This window comes from Culex quinquefasciatus, chromosome 3 (genome assembly GCF_015732765.1).
Source record: "Culex quinquefasciatus strain JHB chromosome 3, VPISU_Cqui_1.0_pri_paternal, whole genome shotgun sequence".
Classification (NCBI taxonomy): Eukaryota; Metazoa; Arthropoda; class Insecta; order Diptera; family Culicidae; genus Culex; species Culex quinquefasciatus.
This window is the reverse complement of record NC_051863.1, coordinates 161133115-161155950: the sequence shown is the minus strand read 5'-3', so window position 1 is coordinate 161155950 and position 22836 is coordinate 161133115. Positions and strand designations below refer to the sequence as shown.

The window sequence follows — 22836 nt, the reverse complement described above, 5'->3', positions numbered from 1 at the left end:
AAAACCCGAGATTAAACGTTATGTTCTCTGAGCTTGAAATCGAAGCACCTATTTCAATTTATTTTATTTATTGTTTCAATGATAATATCTATTTATTGTCCCCTGATTTGTTAGAAAAGACATGAAGTCTTAATTTATATTGGAATAAAAATAAGATGCTTATTAAAACTGTATTGTTATGTTGAAAACCTCATTTTAGAAGAATGCTGATAATATTAAAAAAAAATAGCTAAATTCCCGAGATGAATGAATGTAATCAACATTTAAAAAATATCAGGAAAAATCCCTAAAGCGATAACCAATGAAGTGGAACCTTTCAGTTCAAATTCAAGAAAAATAAGAAAAGAAACCTATAGAACTAGAACGCTACATCACGCTATTTTTTGTTTTGCCCGCCAGTGCTCAGCCATCGAATCGAGCGCCAAATGACGATGATGTTTTCAAATCGCAGGACTACACGTGTACGAGGTGGCCGCCCCCCACGCGTACCGGCGGCAGGTCCTGACGGAACCTCCCGTCAGTTGGCGTTACACCGTTGACTTCGCCGGAGGGTTCTGCCTTCCTTAACCTTTCTTTTTCTTTTTGGGTGGTGGTGTAGTGTGTCAAACTTTGAGTGATGCTTTTGATGCTGACCTTTTCGGTGGGTGCGAAGTGAAAAAAAAAACAAAAACACGCTAAATTATTTATGAACGCCGGTTTTTTTTTGTTGGCGGAAAGACGGAGGAAAAAAATTCGCGCGAAACCAAAAAGGAATCGCTTGAAGTCGTTAGACGCGCGCGATAACGAAGAAGCGGAAGTGACTTGTGTAAGTTCCGTCTGCATTATCGATTCTAGTACTACATCACGTCATCGTGTTGGCAGAAGTTAGCAGCAGGATGGGAAAGTGGGGAAATCTGATCAAGAGTGTGTGTAATAGAGTGGAAAAAAAGTGTGCCTATAGTGTGTGTTTAGTAGTGAGGAGGTGAAGAAGACCGCAAGGATTCGAGGCAGAAATGGCAGCGAGAAGAGGAAATTATGCGATGGCAAATTAACATTTATATAGCTGTTAACACTGGAACGCCCAACGCATGTCCAACTTACACGGACGCCCAAGCCTCCCAAAAAAGTTGGAACGGTAACTTCAACACGCCCGTTCTCGAGCATAACTCAACCAATCGGGACGATTCTTGTTCCCAGTGATTTGTAAGAATGTCTAGATGATCCTAAAATTTTGCAGAACTTGATTTGAACAAATCTGTAATTTCTGCGACCGAAAACATCGTTCCAACTTTTTTTAAACGACTGCTTCTGCGGAATTTTCGGCGAATTTTTTTTCACACGCGAAAAAAAAAGTTGGAACGATGTTTTTGATCGCAAAAATTACAGATTTGATCAAATTAAGTTCTGCAAAGGTCTAGAATCATCTAGACATCCTAACAAATCACTGGAAAGAAAAATCAACTTGATTGGTTGAGTTATGCCCGAGAACCAGCGAGTTGAAGTTACCGTTCCAACTTTTTTGGAGCCTTGGGCGTTGGAATGTTAAGGAGGGCTGTTATCGGCGGCAGGAGGAGAGTGAGGACGAACGCGTGCGATTTGAAGATTGTTGTGGGACTTCACGAGAAACGAGTGAACTTCTGCAAGAAACAGTGGCACTACTGTGGGATGCTCGTTGTTGGACGAATGGGAAAACATTTGGGAAACAATTTGAACTATTTTCTAGCTCGGACACAACTCTAGAAGGTGAAAACAAGACTCGTGAACTGACAACTTTACATTTATGTTTTTTTTTCAACTTATTGTGGCAACATTTTATATTTTAAAAAGTAGTGAAAACCGTCAATTTTAAAAATCACAAATTTAAAATTAAATAATTTAAAGCCGATATCGTCACAGATAATCTCTACATCTAGAGAATATTCGTTCAAATTGGCAGCTTAATGAGTCATCCAGTTATTAGATATCGTTGGATCCATAAATAAATTCGGTATTTCCAGAAAATAACTATGTTGCATTTCACGTAGTAAAATTTGAAGCGATATAGCATTTGTTTTATTAATTTACGCCTTTGCGACCATTGGTTTCAAATTTTTCGTTACAGGCACACGGCGTGTTTTCTGGGCAACCTTAAGAAGAAAAAAATAGTCATCGCTACTTTCAAATGTGTCTTATAGGAAATTTTCTCAGTTTTCCAATGCTTCTAAGAGCGAAATGTTTCATCGAAAAATGTCTGAGATATCTTTATTTTAAGTTTTTTGTTTTAAAATCCTTCATCATTTATAGGAAACTTTTTATTAACAGTTCAGGAAACTTGTCGAATGATGTGTTTTATGTGTCATTTGATCATCAAAATGTGCAAAATAAGACAAGAAACAACTTTGTAAAAGATTGAAAATCGCTAAACATTTAAAAAAATTAAGTTTTTACCGAGTTTTTAAATATGCCGGATTCATTAAAACCAGAAAATCGTATTAAAATATATGTTTACTAGAATTAATAGATTGTTACATAATTTTTGTGTAAAAATATCAGCCGTCTGCTCTGATTTAGCTGATACAACCGAAATTTTTACAGGTTTGAGATTGTTAAGGGTAATTAGATTATTATTAATAAACATCATATTTCCTTAACCAAACATTTACCAGTTGCATGGATACCAAAACATGTTAATAACTCGAAATTGAACTACAAATTACTGTGTAGAGTTTCAGGGGAAATACTTTTCATTAGTAGGAAAGTTTATTTTTTAGTTTTTTTATGCATGAAATGATCAAGTAATAAGCAATGTAATCAAAGTCTTATCTATTTTAAAAACGTTTTACGAGTATCTTGAGTTTTGTTGAAATAGATTGTAATGAAGGCTTCTGTTTGATTTTTTTTTTTTTTGAAATTAATGCTTTATTTTTGTTCAACCAAAAAAACATGTTTGTGGATGTGTTTTCAACATTATCAGTTGAAACACACGAATTTTATTGCAACTCTAAAAGCATTTTCAACAGTAAAACATTTAAAAAATATATATATTTACTTTATACTCATTAAACAATGACTTTTGAAGCATGCAACTTGAAGCACATTTTCGATTTGAAATCATGTTTTGTATCTTTGTTCCTGGTTCATGTTTGTTTATGGAAATACAGTCAACTCTCTGGCTGTCGATCTTCTCGATATCAATAATTCTCCATCTATCGATGAATTCTTCAGTCCCTTCAATCTGCATACTTCAATTATCTTCATTCTTCGATATTTTCCCATGCTTGAAGGATCTCTTCCTCGACGGTCCCTTGGATTCTGTTTGCTTTAAAAATCTCTTCCGGTTGTCAATAATTTCACTTTCTCATGGCTTGCATAGACATTTTTCTTGGCGAAACGAAGCTTTGTAGGGTGTTTGACATTAGTTTGTTTTTGTTTGATGGACGTTGCCATGATTCTCTCCCATAGCTGGGTATCAAGAAAAACATATTTTCAATCGAGTCTTCATTTTGCATCGTTCTGTAAACTGATGATTCTCTTCCTCGACGGTCCCTTGGATATTGACAACCAGAGAGTCGACTGTATCATATTTATTCATACAAATGCAATAATACCCTTAACAATCTCACACCTGCAAAAAATTTGGTTGTATCAGCCAAATCAGAACAGACACTTGATATATTTCGACAAAAATGATGTTATAATTTATTGATTTCAGTAAAATTTTCATTGAAATACGGTTTTATGATTTTAATAACTGAATAAATCCAACAAATTGAAAACCCAGTTAAAATATAATTTTCAAAATGTTTGGCGATTTGCAACCTTCTACAAATTTGTTTTTTTTTTCTTATTTTGCACATTTTGATGAGTAAATGACACATAAAACACATAATTTGACCAATTTCCTGAACTGTTTTTCAAAAGTTTTCAATGAGTGATGAAGGATTTTAAAGCAAAAAACTTAAAATAAAGATATCCCAGAAATTTTTAAAAGATGAAACATTTCGCTCTTAGAAGCATTGGAAAGCTGAGAAAATTTCCTTTAAGACACATTTGAAAGTAGCGATGACTATTTTTTTTCTGATAAGGTTGTTCTAGAAAACACGCCGTGAACAGTTATATAACTGTCACAAGTTTTGAAATTATAAAATAAAATATAATTCAACTGGGTACACTTTCGGACTCGAACTTCACCGATTTGGACCAAACTTGGAAATACACATTGGATCATCCCTCTTTCTTTGGCTCCGCCCTTTTTGTGACCATTTACTAAAAAACATTATATTTTTTAACTCGTAACTTTCCAACTATCAGACCAAAAGACGTTCTTCTGGCTGCATTGTAAAGGAAAATGTTCAAAAAATTCATTCAAAATAAAATATCAACCCTCAAATGCCTTCCAATATAGTTTCTTTGCAGTTTATGGTTTAAAATGTGATTTTCATCCATTCCTTATATTTTTATATATTTTATTTGATCCCCATCGTGTTCCCCAGACAATTTCACATAAGAATCAATGCATATCTCAAACTAAACCAAACCATTGCCGAGAATCAGCCCTTCAAAAATAAAAACTTTAAATTTCCTACACAAAAATAAGCACGTGACCTACGATTGCGCTCAAAGCATACTTTCAGGGGTTAGCATTTCAATCCACTGAAACATAGCGCAACCAGTTTTGCATAGGAAGGTCAGAGTTTATAGGGCTCTGAATAAAGGCTTTTGAACGGCTTTTCTCGGCAATGATTTGGTTTTGTTTGAGATATGCATTGATTTTTATGTAAAATTTTCCGGGGAGCACGATGGGGATCAAATAAAATATATAAAAATATAAGGAATGGATGAAAATCACGTTTTAAAAAATAAACTGCAACGAAACAAAATTTGAAGGTATTTGAGGGTTGTTATTTTGTTTTTAATGAATTCCTTGGAAAATTTTCTATAAAATGCAACCAGAAAAAAGTCTTTGGGTATTATAGTTGGAAAATTACGAATAAAAGAATGGAAAGTTTTTTAGAAAAAATCCAAATAGAGGGCGGTGCCAAACTTGGGATTCTGTTAACTGTCGATAGATAAACGTCCCCTCCAAGTTTGGTCCAAATCGGTGAAGGTTGAGTCCAGAGAGTACCCAGTTGACACAGAATGACCCATATTGTAAAAAGGTTAAAAGGTTAATTTTTGCAAAGAGGTATGATTATAAAAAAAATTAAATTAACTCTCTCTTATTAAAGATTGAAAAAGCAAAATGACTTTTTTCTAAAAATTACAGTTCAAAACAAAAAAATGGCAGTGGAATCAGAACATTTTTTTTACCTTTTAGATGAAAAATACGTTTTTTCGGAATTCGTACGCAGCTCAAAATACTTCAAAATAGACCACGAAAATTGATGTAAAATTATTCTCTTCATGTATATTTTTTTTTTCTTTTTAAGAACATAAAGAATAATCTTTTGACCAGAATTAAATCACCTATTTAAAAATAAAAAAAACTCCAGTTAAACATTTTTTTATCGAAAAAAAATTAGTGACGCTTTTTTCCAATCAGTTAGGCTGTTGCAAATATTTTTTGAAGTTTATGTCCCTAGACTATGACCAAAGTCGAGGGGGGGGGGGTACATTTTTTCAAACAAGCCCAAACATGCTAAATATGAGTATCAATGCAGAAAAATGCATTTTAGATTGTTTTCAGTTGATTTGACTTCTATTTTCATGGAAATTTTGAAGTTTTTTTGAAACATTTTTTTTCTGCCCCCTGATTTTTGACCAATTTTTAAGGGAGGGGGGCGACATAAACTTTGAAAATTATTTGCAACGGCCTTATAATAAAAAAAAAAGCCGGCGAGCAACTTAAGAAAAACTGAAAAATTGTGTTTTTGTTTTATTCATACTCGAGTTAAATTAAATTATCATATGTATGATTTTATTTAAAGAAAGAGTGTTTTAAAAGAAAATATGTTCTTATCAGTTTAAGAAAAATACTTCGACAAAATCTGTTCTTCAGAAATAGAATTTGAACCCCGATCCACCACTTACGAGGCGGAAGCGTTGCCACTAGGCTACCTGGCTCGGTCAACTTCAACACAAAATCTACGTTTATCGTCAAGCCCCCGAGACAGTCAAAAGCAATTAGAATGCAATCAGTGCCGATACGACTGGCCGGATGATCATAAATCTTTCATCACCCGTCAATGCCGTCAGTTACTTCGGCCGCCCATTGAGGGATCCAAAAATGTCACCGATTACTAATTCAGTGGCAATGGGAATAAATCAGGCCACTGAGCTCAATTACTTCAGCTTTCTCCCTCACCCAAATCAAACGCAAAGGAAGCACGCACGTGTCGAAAGCATAACAGGACATTCACTTTCGTCCTTGTTGCTCGAAAAACTAAATCGAAATATCATTTCCAAATTAACGACTGAGCCCAAAAAACGCAATCACGGGGGGGTTGACCTATACCAGCAGGCAGTGACGTCCATTGGTGGGGGGGGGGGGGGGGGGCTTTTGGGGGCAGAACATAAACAAAATCAGAGGTTTGTGGAGCTACCAGGCCATTGAATGGCGGCGTTTTTCGGACGCGTTTTACGACAACACTTTGAATCAAGAGGAAGTAGGTTCATGTGACTTTAGGAAACTTAATTTGTCAAGAAGATAAAATATATCTGATCAAATAAAATTTGCACATTCCAGAATCATTTGCTTTAATTTTTTTAAGGTTTTGCCTTCCTCACTGAGGTAAGGCTATAATCCTGCTCGAAAAATGAACTTTTGAAAAACAGCTCGTAGACCTATATTCATGTATACCTATCGACTCAGAATCGAAAACTGAACAAATGTCTGTGTGTGTGTGTATGTGTGTGCGTATTCCCCTTGGTGCTCAAAATTCTTGCCAAGTTTTCTCGGCACTGGCTGATCCGATTTGAGTCAAATAAGTTGCATTCGATCCGGTTTGGTGCCCCATACTGCACTATTGAATTGTTTGAAGATCCGATAAGTAGTTCAAAAGTTACGTATAAAAAAGTGACAGAGTTGCGAATCGGATCTCACTTAAATGCATGTAAACTATGTCCAGACCCATCACCCGACCCATCGTTGGATAGGTTATTAAAATACCTTTCCAATGAGTCCAAAACATTGAAGATCTGGCAACCCTGTCTCAAGTTATGACCACTTAAGTGATATTTATGTACTTTTTTGATGCCGGAACTCACTTAAATGTATGTAAACAACGTTCGGATCCATCATTCAACCCATTGTTAGATAGGTAATCAAAAGATCTTTCCAATGAGTCCAAAACATTGAAGATCTGGCAACCCTGTCTCGAGTTATGACCACTTAAGTGATATTTATGTACTTTTTTGAAGCCGGATCTCACTTAAATGTATGTAAACTATGTCCGGATCCATTATCCAACCCATCGTTGGATAGGTCATCAAAAGACCTTTCTAATGAGTCCAAAACATTGAAGATCTGGCAACCCTGTCTCAAGTTAGGGCCACTTAAGTGATATTTATGTACTTTTTTGATGCCGGATCTCACTTAAATGTATGTAAACTATGTCCGGATCCATTATTCAACCCATCGTTGGTTAGGTAATCGAAAGACCTTTCCAATGAGTCCAAAACATTGAAGATCTGGCAACCCTGTCTCGAGTTATGAGCACTTAAGTGATATTTATGTACTTTTTTGAAGCCGGATCTCACTTAAATGTATGTAAACTATGTCCGGATCCATTATCCAACCAATCGTTGGATAGGTAATCGAAAGACCTTTCCAATGAGTCCAAAACATTGAAGATCTGACAACGCGCAGTCTCAAGTTATGACCGCTTAAGTGACATTTGTGTATTTCTTTATTGAGAAACAAGCCTTAACTGACAAACTTCGTTCTGCCTTTTTTCGTTTGTTGACGTTTTTGACTTTTTTGCTTATTCAGCCTCCTGTGATCAAAACTTGATTTAAACCTTTCCCATACAATCTGCAAATTTTCCGGAATCGGTTCCAGAGTGGCCAAAGTTGTAACTTTTTGGCGTAAGAACCTTCCTTGGACTCACGAACTTACCATACGAACCCAACGCAACAACAATCAACTCGATCGGACGTTCCGTGTTGAATTGATTCGCGTTCGAACAAAACCGTCGAAATTTTGTATATATAATATGTATAGAAGATAGATGGAATTTGTATCCAAACCCATCATATCACTCTTTGATATAACCAAATGTTGGTAAAAAGTGAGGAAGGCAACAACCACATAGGTGGATTAAGTTAGTTTTATTATATTTATAAAATACCAAAGTCTCATCTTTTGACCGTTCCCTAATCGAAAAAGGAAGGAAATTTTTCGGAAGCGAACGTGACGGAACGAATTATGCGCTGTTATTCACATACCATAACTCGTTAATACCTCATAGAAAAGCCATCTCGCCGATAACCCGTAATCCTTGGGCGCGAGTGCGCGTGTGACGTGGTTGGGGTGGCATTTTAAGACACACATGAAAAGGACATCGACATCGAAACTGGAGATTTCGGCAGCGCATTCTTTGTAAGTGGTTTGACATTTGTGGGCATCGTAAAGACCTTTAATGCTCAATGTGTTGTGAGCACAAGTTTCTTCTTCTGGAAGAGTGGATTCGTCTGGCACTTTCACCAAACAGTTGTTGACGAAAGTTCGTATTGCTAGTTCTTGTGCCCGAGTGGAATATTTTGCCGACGACATTCAAAACCGTAAGCTTGTTTTTGAATGGATTCACAGATGAAACGTGCCTCGGATATTGAAAACGCGGATTTCGTTGACTACAATTCTACAGCTTTGCCTACGGAATACCGCGGAAATCCCATCACGTAACAGGTCTTTGTCCCACGCCAGTCTACAGGAAGAATTCTAATGTTGTGTGTGATCTGATATCCCTTTCACTTTCAGTAATCGAACGGAAATCAGTACATTAAAGTGCCATTAAGTGAGATTATTTGAAGGAACCAGTGAGGTGAGGAAGAAAAAACAAGATAAAAATGTCGAAACGCCTCGCCGTGATTGCGGCGGTCAGCACCCACAACAGTCTGAGCAACCACACGGTGTCGTACACGAACATGTACACCAACCAGACTACCGTCCGAGGCCATCACTACTCGCACCAGGGGCTGCAGTCGATGCGGCCGGGAGCCCACGGGAATGTCAACATTATGCTCGGCGGGTGAGTACTACTTTTTGAATATTTTGGCTTAAATAGACCGTTTTCAATTTTAAAATTCCTGTTTTTTACACCAAAATACAAGTAAACACTTAAAAAAAATATCAAAATACCTTTTTTGGCAATTCATTCGTGAAACTATAAACCTTTCCTGTCCATCACGATCGAAGAAACGGCCTACTTATCTGTTCTAAAAATAAGAGTATCGAAAAATGAAACTTTTCAAATATTGTTTTGATTTTCACAGTGAATTGACTGTTTTTCGGAATTGTGAAAAATGTTCTATGAAACTCGTTGCAAAACTGGTGAACCTTATTGGATAAAAAAAATCTTCTTTTTGCAACTTGTTGCAACTACCTTTGAATTCATACCCCTACTAAAATTGTTATCTGAAAACCCCTTTTTACAACCTAAATGAGCTTTTAAGGGCGTAAGTGCTTTAAATATTTTTGTATTTCGAAATTTAAATATTGCTGTAATTCAAAGCCATTGCATCAAATCAAAAAGTGGTCCAAGACAAACTTGTAGGAAATTTGATGGACTTTCTGAAAAATAAACACTGAAAGAAAAAAAAACAAACCACTTTAATGAGATTTTTTTTAAGTTTAAATGTCAAATTTGAAGGAGAGCCCAAGTTTTTTTTTTTTGTTCATTTTTTGTGTGAAAACAGCCTAAGATGTTACAAAAAGGATTAAAACCAAATTAGGATGGAACACTTAACCTGAAAAAATCTAAGAATCATTTATTAAAACTGTTTTTAAAAAAGCGCTCTAAATGTCAAAATTTTCAAAAACCGATCGCAGGAATCGATTCTCCAGACAGTTTTACATCAAAGTGTTCATATTAACCATAGTTTCCACATTTGCATAGAAAAAGTGTTATAAAATACATTTTACACTGGTTCAGTTGATTTGCAATCATTAGTTTTCAAAAAATGTAACATATGACATATGACTATCAAAACATTACCAGCATAATTCGTTGAAATACTGGGAACGATATTAAACAATTTTTTCAGATCAATATTGAAATAAATTTCAGGATAAAACGAATGAAATAATTCGATTGTTTGTTGAGTTTATTGAACTCAAAAAATCCTTAAAAATAAAAAATAAAACCTAAGGATTTTAAAATTTATATTAATAATACGCTAAATTCTTGGGAAACTGAAATGCTAAAAGACTGATTATTGGATAAAGGTCGAATGGAAAACCGCTAATATTTGAAAAAAAAAACAAAAACATTCCGACAAACAAAAATTAGTTGTTTTTAAAAATAAATTTAAAAAATATTTTAGAAAATGAACTTTTTTGAATAACTGCTCATATTTGAAAGAAGAGCAGTTCTCTACGGAATCGGCATTTTTTCTTTAATTTTAATTTCTGTATTTTTTAATCCGGCTGAAACTTTTTTGGTGCCTTCGATATGCCCAAAGAAGCCATTTTGCATCATTAGTTCGTTTATATAAATTTCCATACAAATTTGGCAGCTGTCCATACAAAAATGATATGTGAAAACTCAAAAATCTGTATCCTTTGAAGGAATTTTTTTACCGATTTGGTATCTTCCGCAAAGTTGTAGGTCTGAATAGGGACTACACTGAAAAAAATGATACACGGTGAAATTTTTTTTTGGTGATTTTTAATTCACTTTTTGTCACTAAAACTTGATTTGCAAAAAAACACTTTTTTTTAATTTTTGATATATTTTAGAGGACATCAAATGCCAACTAATCAGAAATTTCCAAAATGGGCAAAAAATCTTTGACCGAGTTATGATTTTTTAAATCAATATAGATTTAAAAAAAAATCGAAATATTGGTCGCAAAATTTTTAAACTTCGAATTTGCAACCAAAAAGTACAATAGTGAATTTTTGATAAAGTGCACTGTTTTCAAGTTATAGCCATTTTTGGGTAACTTTTTTAAAAATTGTCTCACCCAAACAACCCACCATTTTCTAATGTCGATATATCAGCAACTAATGGTCCGATTTACAACGTTAAAATATGAAACTATATATTTTCAAAAATTTAAAATCAACACTAACATTTCCATCGGGCCAATCATTCAATATTACGCCCTTTTGAAATGTTAGTCTTGACCATTTTCAAAAAAGATACCTAAAAATTGCTATAACTTGAAAACGGTGCACTTTATCAAAAATTCACTAAAGTACTTTTTGATTGCAAATTCTATTTTACATCGAAAAATGAAGTTGAAAAATTTTTGTAAATCAGTATTGATTCAAAAAATCATAACTCGGTCAAAGGTTTTTTGCCCATTCAGGATATTTCTGAAAAGTTGGCATTCTTCCTGAAAAGTTGGCATGGCATCCTCTAAGGCTGGTACAAATATTTTTAAAATTTTTTGTCACCCCCCCTTCAAAATTGGCCCGAAAAATCAGGGGGCAAAAAAATATTCTTACAATAAACTTCAAAATTTCAATGAAAATTCAAGTGCAACCTGATGAAATCAAATTAAAATACATTCTTCTGCGTTTAAAATCATTTTTAACATGTTTGGGTTTATTAAAAAATCTTAAAATTTTTTGAAAATTTTCGATGCGAAATCTTTTTTTTCGATAAAATTTTTGTTTTTGTCAGATCTTAGATTTTTTGAAAACTAATGATTGCAAAACAACTGAACTAGTGTAAAATGCATTTTAAAACACTTTTTTCATTTAAATGTGAAGACTATGGCTTGTTATTTAATTTTTTTAATTTTTTTGCCCCCCCCCCCCCCTTGACCTCGGCCAGGGCCGAAGGACAAAAACTTTTTTAAATATTTGCATCGGCCTAAAACATATCAAAAATTTAAAATAATAAAAATAGTGTTTTCTTGCAAATCAAGTTTAGTGACAAAAAGTGAAATTAAAAATCACCAATATTTTTTTACCGTGTATCATTTTTTTTTTTCAGTGTAGTCCATATTCATACCTACAACTTTGCCGAAGACACCAAATCGATTAAAAAATCCTTCACAAGATACAGATTTTTGAATTTTCACATATCCTTTTTGTATAGACAGCTGCCAAATTTGTATGGAAAATTATATGAACGAACTAATGATGCAAAATGGATTCCTTGGGCATACCGAAGGCACCAAAAAAGTTTCAGTCGTATTAAAAAATAAAAAAAATCTAATGACCGAAATCTCAGAGCATTGCTAAGAATGGAAAAACTCACAATGATATTATGACAATGAAGAATAGGTTGTGTTTTTATTTGAATAAAAATAAACTCCCAAAATATTTTAGAAGTTGAACTTGTTTTTCAAAGAACTGCTCATGTTTGAAAGAATGGAAAAACTCACAATAACATTATGACAATCAAGAAAAGGTCATTTTTGGAATTATTTTTGTTATTAGTCGCATTTTTTTAAAGAACTGCTCATGTTTGAAAGAATAGAATTACTCACAGTATTATTACAAAATATTATTACAAGAACTTATATTTGTTAGGGAATGGAAAACTTCTCAAAAAAGGGTTTGGAATTTATCCTGTTTATTTTAAAAAAATATCTTTCTTAAAGGATGGATGAGCTCTCACAAAAAAATCGGATTTGTATGTAAGACTATTTTAGAAGTTTATATATATTAATATTAGTTTCATTTTTTCACATTCGACCTTTTGTCCTTTTCGACGTTTTGTCCATTCGTCCTTTTGTCCACTCGACCTCCATTTCTTGCACTTCTAATATTTATGTATTTTTTAACAAACATGACGCTGATTTAAATGATGATTTTCCTAGTCCGTTACACAAAAACCATTTCCATTATTATAGCACACAGATATCATGCCTCAAAATCACCCGACTGTAAAACGGCTCCAAACACACGCACACACACATCCGGCATTCCCCACGAAGGAAGAGGCCGCACATAATCAAAATGAATGTCACCACCAGAAAAACGTCGGACCCGACCGACCGAACCCAGCACGACAAAAGTCCTTCCCGCAGTAGACAAATTACTATTAGGATGCGAAATGTCACAACTCGTCCCTTAGTGGATGGGACAGAACACACGAGACAAAAGAAGTGGAACTCGACTTTGTTTGGTTTCTCTTTCGCGCACTCTTTTGGGTTGAATAAAAGAAAAGAGACGACAGCAAGTGTGGCCACGTGCTCCCCACGTGGACTGAGCAGGGTGGGAGCGATTGCAGCGACAAAACATAACCCACTAAGTCGTGCGCTTGAAGGGTTCGTTCTTATGTTAATCGCTCGAAACAGAACAACTCGAAATGTCAGAATGGGGTTTTTTGTTATTCAAAATAGGACATGACACTGCATGGAAATTGCATTTTTTTTTGTCTGATGATCAAATTTATGTTTATTTCTTGAACTGTTTTGCCTTTCCAAAAGGATCTCACAATCGCTGAAAATAACTGTTTTACGGAAAACCATCCACCGTTCCTCAAATTGCGGCTAACGTCATGATTCGAAATCCGGACACTTAGTAGCATATCATTTTTGTTACAGCTGGCAAAAAATCATGTTATAAGTTGGAAATGTCGAAACATCATCAGGATGTAGTATAAACAGTCAGTTTCAAGAAAATGCATGCAAAATATGTCTTTTCTAACAATTTTTCATCAGAATTTTAAAATTAAAATGACTTGTTGTGCTTCGAATCCCGGACACTGATACAAGCTGATTCGAAATCCGGACACTTTTGATTCGAATTCCGGACACTCGATTTTACTTATGAATCGCACAAATTTGGACTGAAATGTTAGTGAATGGCATTCTTTAGGTCTCAAATAAGCTGTTAACATCAAAACAATCGATAGTTTATGTAAAAATCAGCTAGAATTTAAGGAAATCGAATCCATAAATTTCTACTTTGCCTTCCCGGTGCTTCGAACGCCTATGAAATATTTCAAGCGAAATGTTTCGCATTTTTGGTAAACTTATAATTTAATTTTATTTGACTGTTTTGGCATTAACTACAGCGTTCAAACAAACTTTAAATGAAAGTTGATGTTGGAATTCATCAAATAAAACAGTTTTGACATTCATAATGCGAACTTATATCCAAATAATTGATAAAACAGGATGAAGTGTCCGGGTTTCGAAGCGTCCGGGAATTCGAATCATGACGTTACAACCACATACGATATTACTCGTTCTTAGACGTAAAGGGATTGCAAGGACATTTCCTTCTTTTAATCGCACACCTCAGAAAGGGTGACAAACGACACACGGCAAACGGAACCGAAATCAGTGCTTACAACCTCCCCCGCCGCGGCATATATATCAAGATGATTGATGCCAAGGAACACAAGATGGCAGCACCAGTGTGGCGGCGACGTAACCGTAATCAGAAACACGTTGTGTGAAATCTTGGAAAGCCTGCTCCGCCCCTCCCCCTTTCCCGTTCTGCCGCTTCCTGTCAACGGCCTTCATTTTTCGTAATTTTCACTCTTGCATCCGTTTGTCACACTTTCCGGGAGTCTCATTTTCTCCCGCCGGGGTGGGATTTGTTGATAAAGGGTTGTTAGAAAATGCGGCGATGAAAAATTTTGATCAATATTTGTTTTGCTTCGAAAAGCATGTTTTGATATCTTCAGGTTTTTAAAATTATTCACTTCTGATATTCAGATATTTAATTGAACATGTTTTATAAAATCTTGAGCTTGAATTGGAAATGCCAATTCTTTAAATCGGCCCTGGTACAATATACGACTCAAGTGGCAGGTTTATGTTGATGTCATCGACTTAAAATAATATCTCTTTCGCTTGTTTCAAAATCACTCTCTAAATCCACTCTCATGCCTCCAAGCTTCCAAAAAACATACCGATGGTAATGGAGTCCTTTTTTACATAAAAAAAAAACTATATTATTTATTCATTGTATTTTTTTCAAAAACTGGTTTTGACCAAATCTTCCGTATTATATGTTTGTCTTGAGTCCAACATTTTCTAAATATTGTTTTCAAAAAGATCTTAAAATTTCACAAATGTTAAAACATTGAAAATTGGACAACTAATGGTCCTGAGATATTAGGAATGTTTGGATGTTGTTTTTTTTTCTTTTTATTCGCTGTATTTATTTCTCTTAGGCTATTTTTTCGAAATTTTCTGAACCTTTCGAAATATTAGTTTATGTAGCAAATTTCAAAAAAAAAATGGGCGTGTGTCGTACATTTACCCAACGAGATTTACCGAGTTGGATGAATACGGCGAGTGCTGAAAAAATCAAGTTTTGCAACAAGTCCCGAGCAGACGGTAATAACTTGGGAATAACATTTTTTGATATTTGAAAATACTAGGTCAATAACATTTTATGTTATTTATAACAAGATTTGTTATTCGTCGTTATGATTTTTTGTTATTGGATTGTTATTGTAATAACAGACTAATCACATTTTTAGTTATTTTTCGAACAAATCTTTGTTATTATTTTTTTGTTATTTTAACAACTAATCCGATCATCCCAATAACAGTTGGAGGTATTCTTCCATAACAAAAAATGTTATTGCAAAGTTGTTTTGGCTGTCTACCAATATCAGGCCATTAACAAATTTTGTTATGATAACATTAACTGTTATTAAATCCTTATGCAAAAATGGATTTTTAAAGAAGAATCCATAACATTTTTTGTTATTTTAACAGTATTTGTTATTGAAATGGCATGAATTTTGTTATTACCGTCTGCCCGGGGTTGCTTACAAACTTTTTTGCAAACTCTGAAAAACGTTTTTTGAATGGAGTTTTATGCCAAGCAGCCAAGTGTTGAATAAATTTACCGTTCATAAGAATACAAATTTTACTTTTCGATACTGTAGTGCTGAAAAGTAGAACTTTTCAGCACTGGTAATTAAAGGTATACATTTTCCACTCTGTTATTTTTGGTAGAGAAAAATAGGCCGATTTGTGTTTAAAAACTGAAGTCAATTTTTTTAACGAAGCTTGAAGGCAAATTTTTATCATATGAGCAATTCTTTACGAAATCGGTCTTTTTTCTTCAATTTAAATTTTTGTATTTTTTAATCCAGCTGAAACTTTTTTGGTGCCCTCGGTATGCCTAAAGATGCCATTTTGCATCATTAGTTTGTTCATGTAATTTTCCATACAAATTTGGTAGTTGTCCATACAAAAATGATATTGGTGTCTTGGGCAAAGTTGTAGGTATGGATAAGGACTGCACTGGATAAAAATGGTACACGGTAAAATTTTGTTTGGTGATTTTTATTCAATTTTTTGTCACTAAAACTTAATTTGCAAAAAAAAAACTTTTCAGAAATTTCCAGGTTGTGCAAGAAATCTTTGACCGGGTTATGAATTTTTTGATCAATACTGATTTTTTCAAAAAATCGAAATATTGGTCGCAAAAAAAATTTCAACTTCATTTTTCGATGTAAACTCAAATTTGCAATCAAAAAGTACTTCAGTGAAATTTTGATAAAGTGCATCTTTTTCAAGTTAAATCCATTATAAGGTGACTCTTTTGAAAATAGTCGCAGTTTTTCATTTTTTTTTTTTTAATTAGTGCCCATATTTGCCCACCTTTGGAAAAAATATTTTTGAAAAGCTAAGAATATTCTCTATAATGGTCCGATTTTCAATGTTAAAATATGAAACATTCGTGAAATTTTCCGATCAGTTCGAAAACAATATTTTCAAATTTTCTAAATTAAGACTAGCATTTTAAAAAGTGCAATATTGAATGCTTGGCCTTTTGAAATGTTAGTCTTGATTTGAAAAAAAAATGAAAATATTCTTTCAAAAAGATCGGAAAATTTATTTTTTAAATAAAAATATTTTTTTAAGTGGGCAAACATGTGCACTAATTTAAAAAAAAAATGAAAAACTGCGACTATTTTTAAAAAAGTCACCTAAAAATGGATTTAACTTGAAAACGATGCACTTTATCAATATTTCACTAAAGTACTTTTTGATTGGCAATTTGATTTTACATCGAAAAATGAAGTTGAAAATTTTTGCGACCAATATTTCGATTTTTTGAAAAAAAAATCAGTATTGATTAAAAAAATCATAACTCTTTAAAAGATTTTTTGCACAACCTGGAAATTTCTGAAAAGTTGGCATTTGATGTCCTTTAAAACATTTCAGAAAATAAAAAAAATAAAAAAGTGTTTTTTTTTTGCAAGTCTAGATTTAGTTACAAAAAAATAAATAAAAAATCACCTAACCGTGTATCATTTTTATCCTGTGTAGTCATTATCCATACCTACAACTTTGTCGAAGACATCAAATCGATCAAAAATTCCTTCAAAAGATACAGATGTTTGAATTTTCATACATCATTTTTGTATTGACAGCTGCAGAATTTGTATGGAAAATTATATGAACGAACTAATGATGCAAAATGGCTTCTTTGGCTATGGGCATACCGAAGGCACCAAAAAAGAATTTCTACATGTCTTCATCAATATTTACAACTTTCCGAAGACATCAAATCGATCAAAAAAATCCTTTAAAAGTTAGATCGTTGCAAATATTTTTCAAAGATTATTTCGCCCCCCCCCTCCCCTTTCAAAAATTGTCAAAAAAATCAGGGGACAAAAAAATATTTTTCTCAAAAAAAATAATGAAAATTTCAATGGAAATAGAAGTCTAATCAACTGAAATCAATGCGTTGATAATCATTTTTAGCATGTTTGGGCTCGTTTAAAAATCTTTTGAACTATTATGGAATTCCAATGTACATCACCGCACAAACTTTTTTTTTCTCGCAAAAAAAAAAAATTGTCAATGCTTAGAAATTTTTAAGAAGCTTTTGATTGAAAAAGAACTGGACAGATGTGTAATACATTTCAAAACACTTTTTTTATTCAAATGTTGAAACCGTGGCCTGTAATTTCATTTTGTTATTTTTGCTCGGAAAATCTCACATAACATATCAAAAAATTTGCGATGTCGAACCGTACGTTTCGAAGATATGATTTAAAAAAATAAAAACAAGGTTTTTCGACGCGCCATGGACAAAAAAAGGAAAATGACGAAATCGACAAAAAAACAAAAGTTGCGTCTTTCAATTACGAAAATTTAGATACCCAAACATGGTCATCGCTGAAATTTTAAAATTAATCGCAGTTTTAGTGAAAAAAAAACTGTTTTTTCTCTTTTTCGTTATTTTTCTGTTTTTGCGCGTGGCGCGTCGTAAAACTCAGTTTTTATTTTCAAAAAAATCATCTCTCGGAAACGTACGGTTCGACATCGCCATTTTTTTTCAATGTTATGTGAAATTTTCTGAGGAATCCGATAAAAATATTTTCAGACATAGGCTTTTTGGTCAGACACGGTCAAAACGCAGTTTTAAGTTTTCATACGACTTTTTCAAATGTTAAGCTAGATATTTGAAACTTCTTACTATTTTTCCCAAATAGCCAAACTCATCACCTTTCCTTTGCGTCTAAGTCAGCTGAAATCGGGTGTATGGCGCGGAGACATGATTTTTTGACAAAAAAAGTGGTTTTTGCGAAAAAATACGAAAATTGCCATTTTTCGAACCACTCAGGAAGGAAGGAAGTTAGCAGTGAAATTTATGTTAATTGGAGTTCCCCACCAGCTGGTTTGTTGTTAATTATGCGTACAAATAACATAAAGCCTACATCCGAAATAAATTCAAAGCTAATTTGCATTAGTGACAAGCCTATCAGCAAATATAATTGTTTCTTAATTGGCCATCAAAAGTCATTAAAGGACTCGATCTTTATCACAGAACATCTCATCCTCCTCCCCTTCAGTTCGTCCTTTTAAAAAAAAATCGCGATTCGCGTGACTTTCGTGACTTGAACCCGGCCGGGGTGCGTTTTCTGTCTGCCCGAGCAGACGGAAATAACTTGGGAAGGTCAGTTTTTGATATTGTAAGAAGATCGAAATATGTTATTGGGATGGTCGGATTAGTTGTTAAAATAACAAAAATCAATAACAAAGATTTGTTCGAAGAATAACTTAAACTGTTATTATGTTGTTATTGCAATAACAAACCAATAACACAGAAGGAATCATGAAGGAATAACAAGATTTGTTATTTTGTGCGGAGAGGTGGAGCAGCATAATAACAAAAAATGTTATTGAACTGGTATGTCTCCATAACAAAAAAAGTTATTGTTTTGGTTTATTTGTAATTTGCAAATAAACCTGCAGTTGCCATAACTCCTCTGTGCTAGTCAGGGCTGCAGAGTCGGGTACCTCCAAGCGACTTTGAATTTATACTTAAAGACAACTCCGACTCTGGATGCAGGATTTGACGTCAACGACGACTTCAGCACTCCAAAAATACCCGAATTCAGAGATTCCGACTCCAAGTAAAAGTTGCTGAAAATTTGCTGAATCCGATGCAGTCTCCGAGGTCTCACTCCAGCTCGAACTTCAACGTCAGCTCCGACTTCCTGGCTCCGTGAAAATAATGACAGTTTTTGTTATTCACACTTCAAAAATTCTCAATAAATAAATCAATTCCGTTATGGAATATAACAAAATTAAAAAAAAATAACTCCCAAAAGTTAATATTATCGGATTAATTTTAGCTTGAAACCCCATTTCATGGTGAAATAAATGATCCCGATGAAATTGGTCAAAATTATTTCATAGTTCTAGCCAATTTAGTAAAATCCCTTAGGGGGTATATCAAATAATAAAAAAAATCAGCTTTCAAAATTTCAACTTTTTAGAATAATTTTAGCTTAAGGACCCCATTTCATGGCCAAAATAATGACCCTGACGAAATTGGTCATAATTATCCCATAGTTCTAGCCAATTTTAGCAAAGTCCCTTAGGGGGTATATCAAATAATTAAAAAAGTCAACTTTCAAAATTTCAACTTTTCAGAATAATTTTAGCTTAAGGACCTACATTTCATGGCCAAAATAATGACCCCGACGAAATTAGTCATAATTATCCCATAGTTCTAGCCAATTTTAAACAAAGTCCTTAGGGGGTATATCAAATAATTAGAAAAATCAGCTTTTAAAATTTCACTTTTTTAGAATAAATTTAACTTAAGGACCCCATTTCATGGCCAAAATAATGACCCCGACGAAATTAGTCATAATTATCCCATAGTTCTAGCCAATTTTAGCTAAGTCCCTTAGGGAGTATATCAAATAATTAAAAAAATCAGCTTCCAAAATTTCAAATTTTTAAAATAATTTTAGCTTAAGGACCCACCTTCATGGTCTAAATAATGACCCCGACGAAATTTGACAAAATTATCCCAAAGATCTAAACATATTTAACAAAAGAAAATATGATAACAGATTGTGCTATGGACACTTAGAAACTTTTCCATTTGTGCGATTTATGGTAATTTTATTTCTAAGTCAGTATACCGAACGAATAACAAATTTTGTTATTAGGAAATTTTTTGAAATGTATAACAATTCCTCTTATTAGCGTGTTATTAAACATTTTCAATATAATATCACTTCAATACCAAATTTTGTTATTTTATCAGAAACTGTTATTATTTGTTCTTCTTTATGATGAACTTCAGGATAAAATAATAACACTTTTTGTTATTTTAACAGGATTTGTTATTGAAATATGATTGATTTTGTTATTACCGTCTGACCGGGATGACTGTTTGCGAGCGCGCATTCTGGTGTAACAAAATTAGGAAATTTGTAGCTCACTTGTTAAGATCGTAATCGCATTGGAGAACAAACTTTTTGAGAGTGGTGGATTTGAGTTGCACCGCGCTATAGTTGAACTGCTGAACTTGTCCGGAGAAACCGTTTGCTGAGAACTGTTCGTGACAAGTTCCGTCTGTTTTGTGCTGTATCTAGTGATGGATTTAGTTCCATTAGCGGAGGGCAATTTATTTAGCATTGCCATTTCCATATCACGAGGTCACCGATAAGGACCTGCTGTTGAAATTTAATATAAAACTAGAGCTTGCAAAAGTTTTTGGTGAATATTAAATAATATAAATTTACCAAAATACTACGCTGAAAATTATTTTCTTGACTGAATATTTTTTCAACCTTCCTACCCGGGCAAACAGTAATAACAAAATTCATGACATTTCAATAACAAATACTGTTTAAATAACAGAACATGTTATGGAATCTTCTTGGAAAATCCATTTTTGCATGAGAGTTGAATAACAGTTTATGTTATCATAACAAAATTTGTTATTGGTCTGATATTGGATGAACGCCAACACAACTTTGGAATAACATTTTTTGTTATGACAGAATACCTCCAACTGTTATTGGGATGATCGGATTAGTTGTTAAAATAACGAAAAATAATAGCAAAGATTTGTTCGAAGAATAACTAACAATTTTATTAGTCTGTTATTACTGAGCAATTCCAGCTCAAATCAGGATTTTTTCTGGTACTTTTGTACCCGACCCTCTCCGATTTCAATGAAACTTTGTAGACATGTTATCCTAGGCCTATATAAGTCATTTTTGTGTATATGGAGCCAATAGTACTCGAGAATAACATTTGAGAAGGGCGTAAGGTATTTAAATATTTAGTATTGCAATTTAAAAATTACTGTATCTCGAAGCCGTTGCATCGTATCAAAAAGTGGTCAAAACAAACTTGTAGGACATTTGACGGGCTTTCTGATAAAATTACACTGAAACAAAAATACACGCGACTTTTATGTCATTTTTCAATTTTTAAGTTTAAAAGTTAAATTTGAAGGTGATGTCACGTTTTTTTTCGTTCAAAATTTTTGAGGAAATACCCTAAGATGTTGTGGCAGTGCGTGGCCGAATGGTTAGGCTGTCCGCTTTGTAAGCGGATGATTCTGGGTTCGATTCTCATCTGCTGCAACCTTCCATCGGATGAGGAAGTAAAATGTCGGTCCCGGCCTTGGTTGTTACGCCGTTAAGTCATTCCAGGTGTAGGAGTCTTCTCCATGCCATAAGTATAAACAACACACCAAACCAAGCCTACTCCGGTGGAATCGCTGGCAGCGGTTGGACTCACAATCCAAAGGTCGTCAGTTCAAACACTGGGGTGGAAGGTTCCTTGGAGTAAAAGAGGTTTGGGCGCTCTCCCCATTCAAGCCTTCGGACTCCTAGGTTCGAGCAGAAACTTGCAATAGAGACCACAAAAGACCCGGGGTCGTTAATGTGGATGGTTTGATTTGATTTTGACCCTAAGATGTTACCAAAAGACTGACGAAAAATGCAGGATGGTATGTCTCTCCTAAAAAAATACAAAAATCATTTACTAAAACTGTTTTTTTGAAAAGTGGTCTGAACGTCAAAATTTTTAAAAACCGGTAGTGGGAATCGATTTCCCAGATAATTTTACATAAAAGTCTCCATATTGACCATTGTCCTATGTCCAATCCTTGGGAAGATACAGCGGTTTTAAAAATAAAAATGTTGAAAAAACGGGATTTTTGGTGGTTTTTGGCATTTTCTATATGACAGACTTGGTTTTTCAGTCTCGTAAATATTTTTACCGGAAAGCTCGTCCAATTTCCCATAAGTTTGCCTTTGACAGCTTTTTGATTTATATCGTTTTTATATTTACGTAATCAAATTTACTATCCTGGTTTCTACCACACTGAAAAAATATTCTATTTTCAGTTATAAGCAATGTAGTTAAGCTTATATCTGTAAGCCCTTACATCCAATTGAAATGCTGTCAAAGGCAAACTTATGGGAAGTTGGACGAGCTTTCCGTTAAAAATATTTACGAGACTGAAAAACCAAGTCTGTCATATAGAAATTTTCAAAAACCACCAAAAATCCC

The 22836-nt window shown here is 33.9% G+C and overlaps 2 protein-coding genes across 12 annotated transcripts in view; one reads left to right on the top strand and one right to left on the bottom strand.

Annotated features, from left to right (window-relative positions):
• Positions 1 to 22836, bottom strand: part of LOC6041118 (probable beta-hexosaminidase fdl) — a 96042-nt gene that overhangs the window by 32177 nt on the left and 41029 nt on the right. The window lies entirely within an intron of this gene.
• Positions 1 to 22836, top strand: part of LOC119768712 — a 42423-nt gene that overhangs the window by 4465 nt on the left and 15122 nt on the right. For 3 of the 10 annotated variants that reach the window (XM_038259391.1, XM_038259393.1, XM_038259394.1), the window contains exon 2: positions 8876 to 9146. In XM_038259391.1, the coding sequence (XP_038115319.1) occupies positions 8965 to 9146 (182 nt within the window). In that variant the 5' untranslated portion in view covers positions 8876 to 8964. Of the gene's footprint in view, positions 1 to 203; positions 806 to 8284; positions 8680 to 8707; positions 9147 to 22836 lie in introns of those variants that run through there. The other 7 variants (XM_038259387.1, XM_038259386.1, XM_038259392.1 and 4 more) reach the window with 7 other exon arrangements.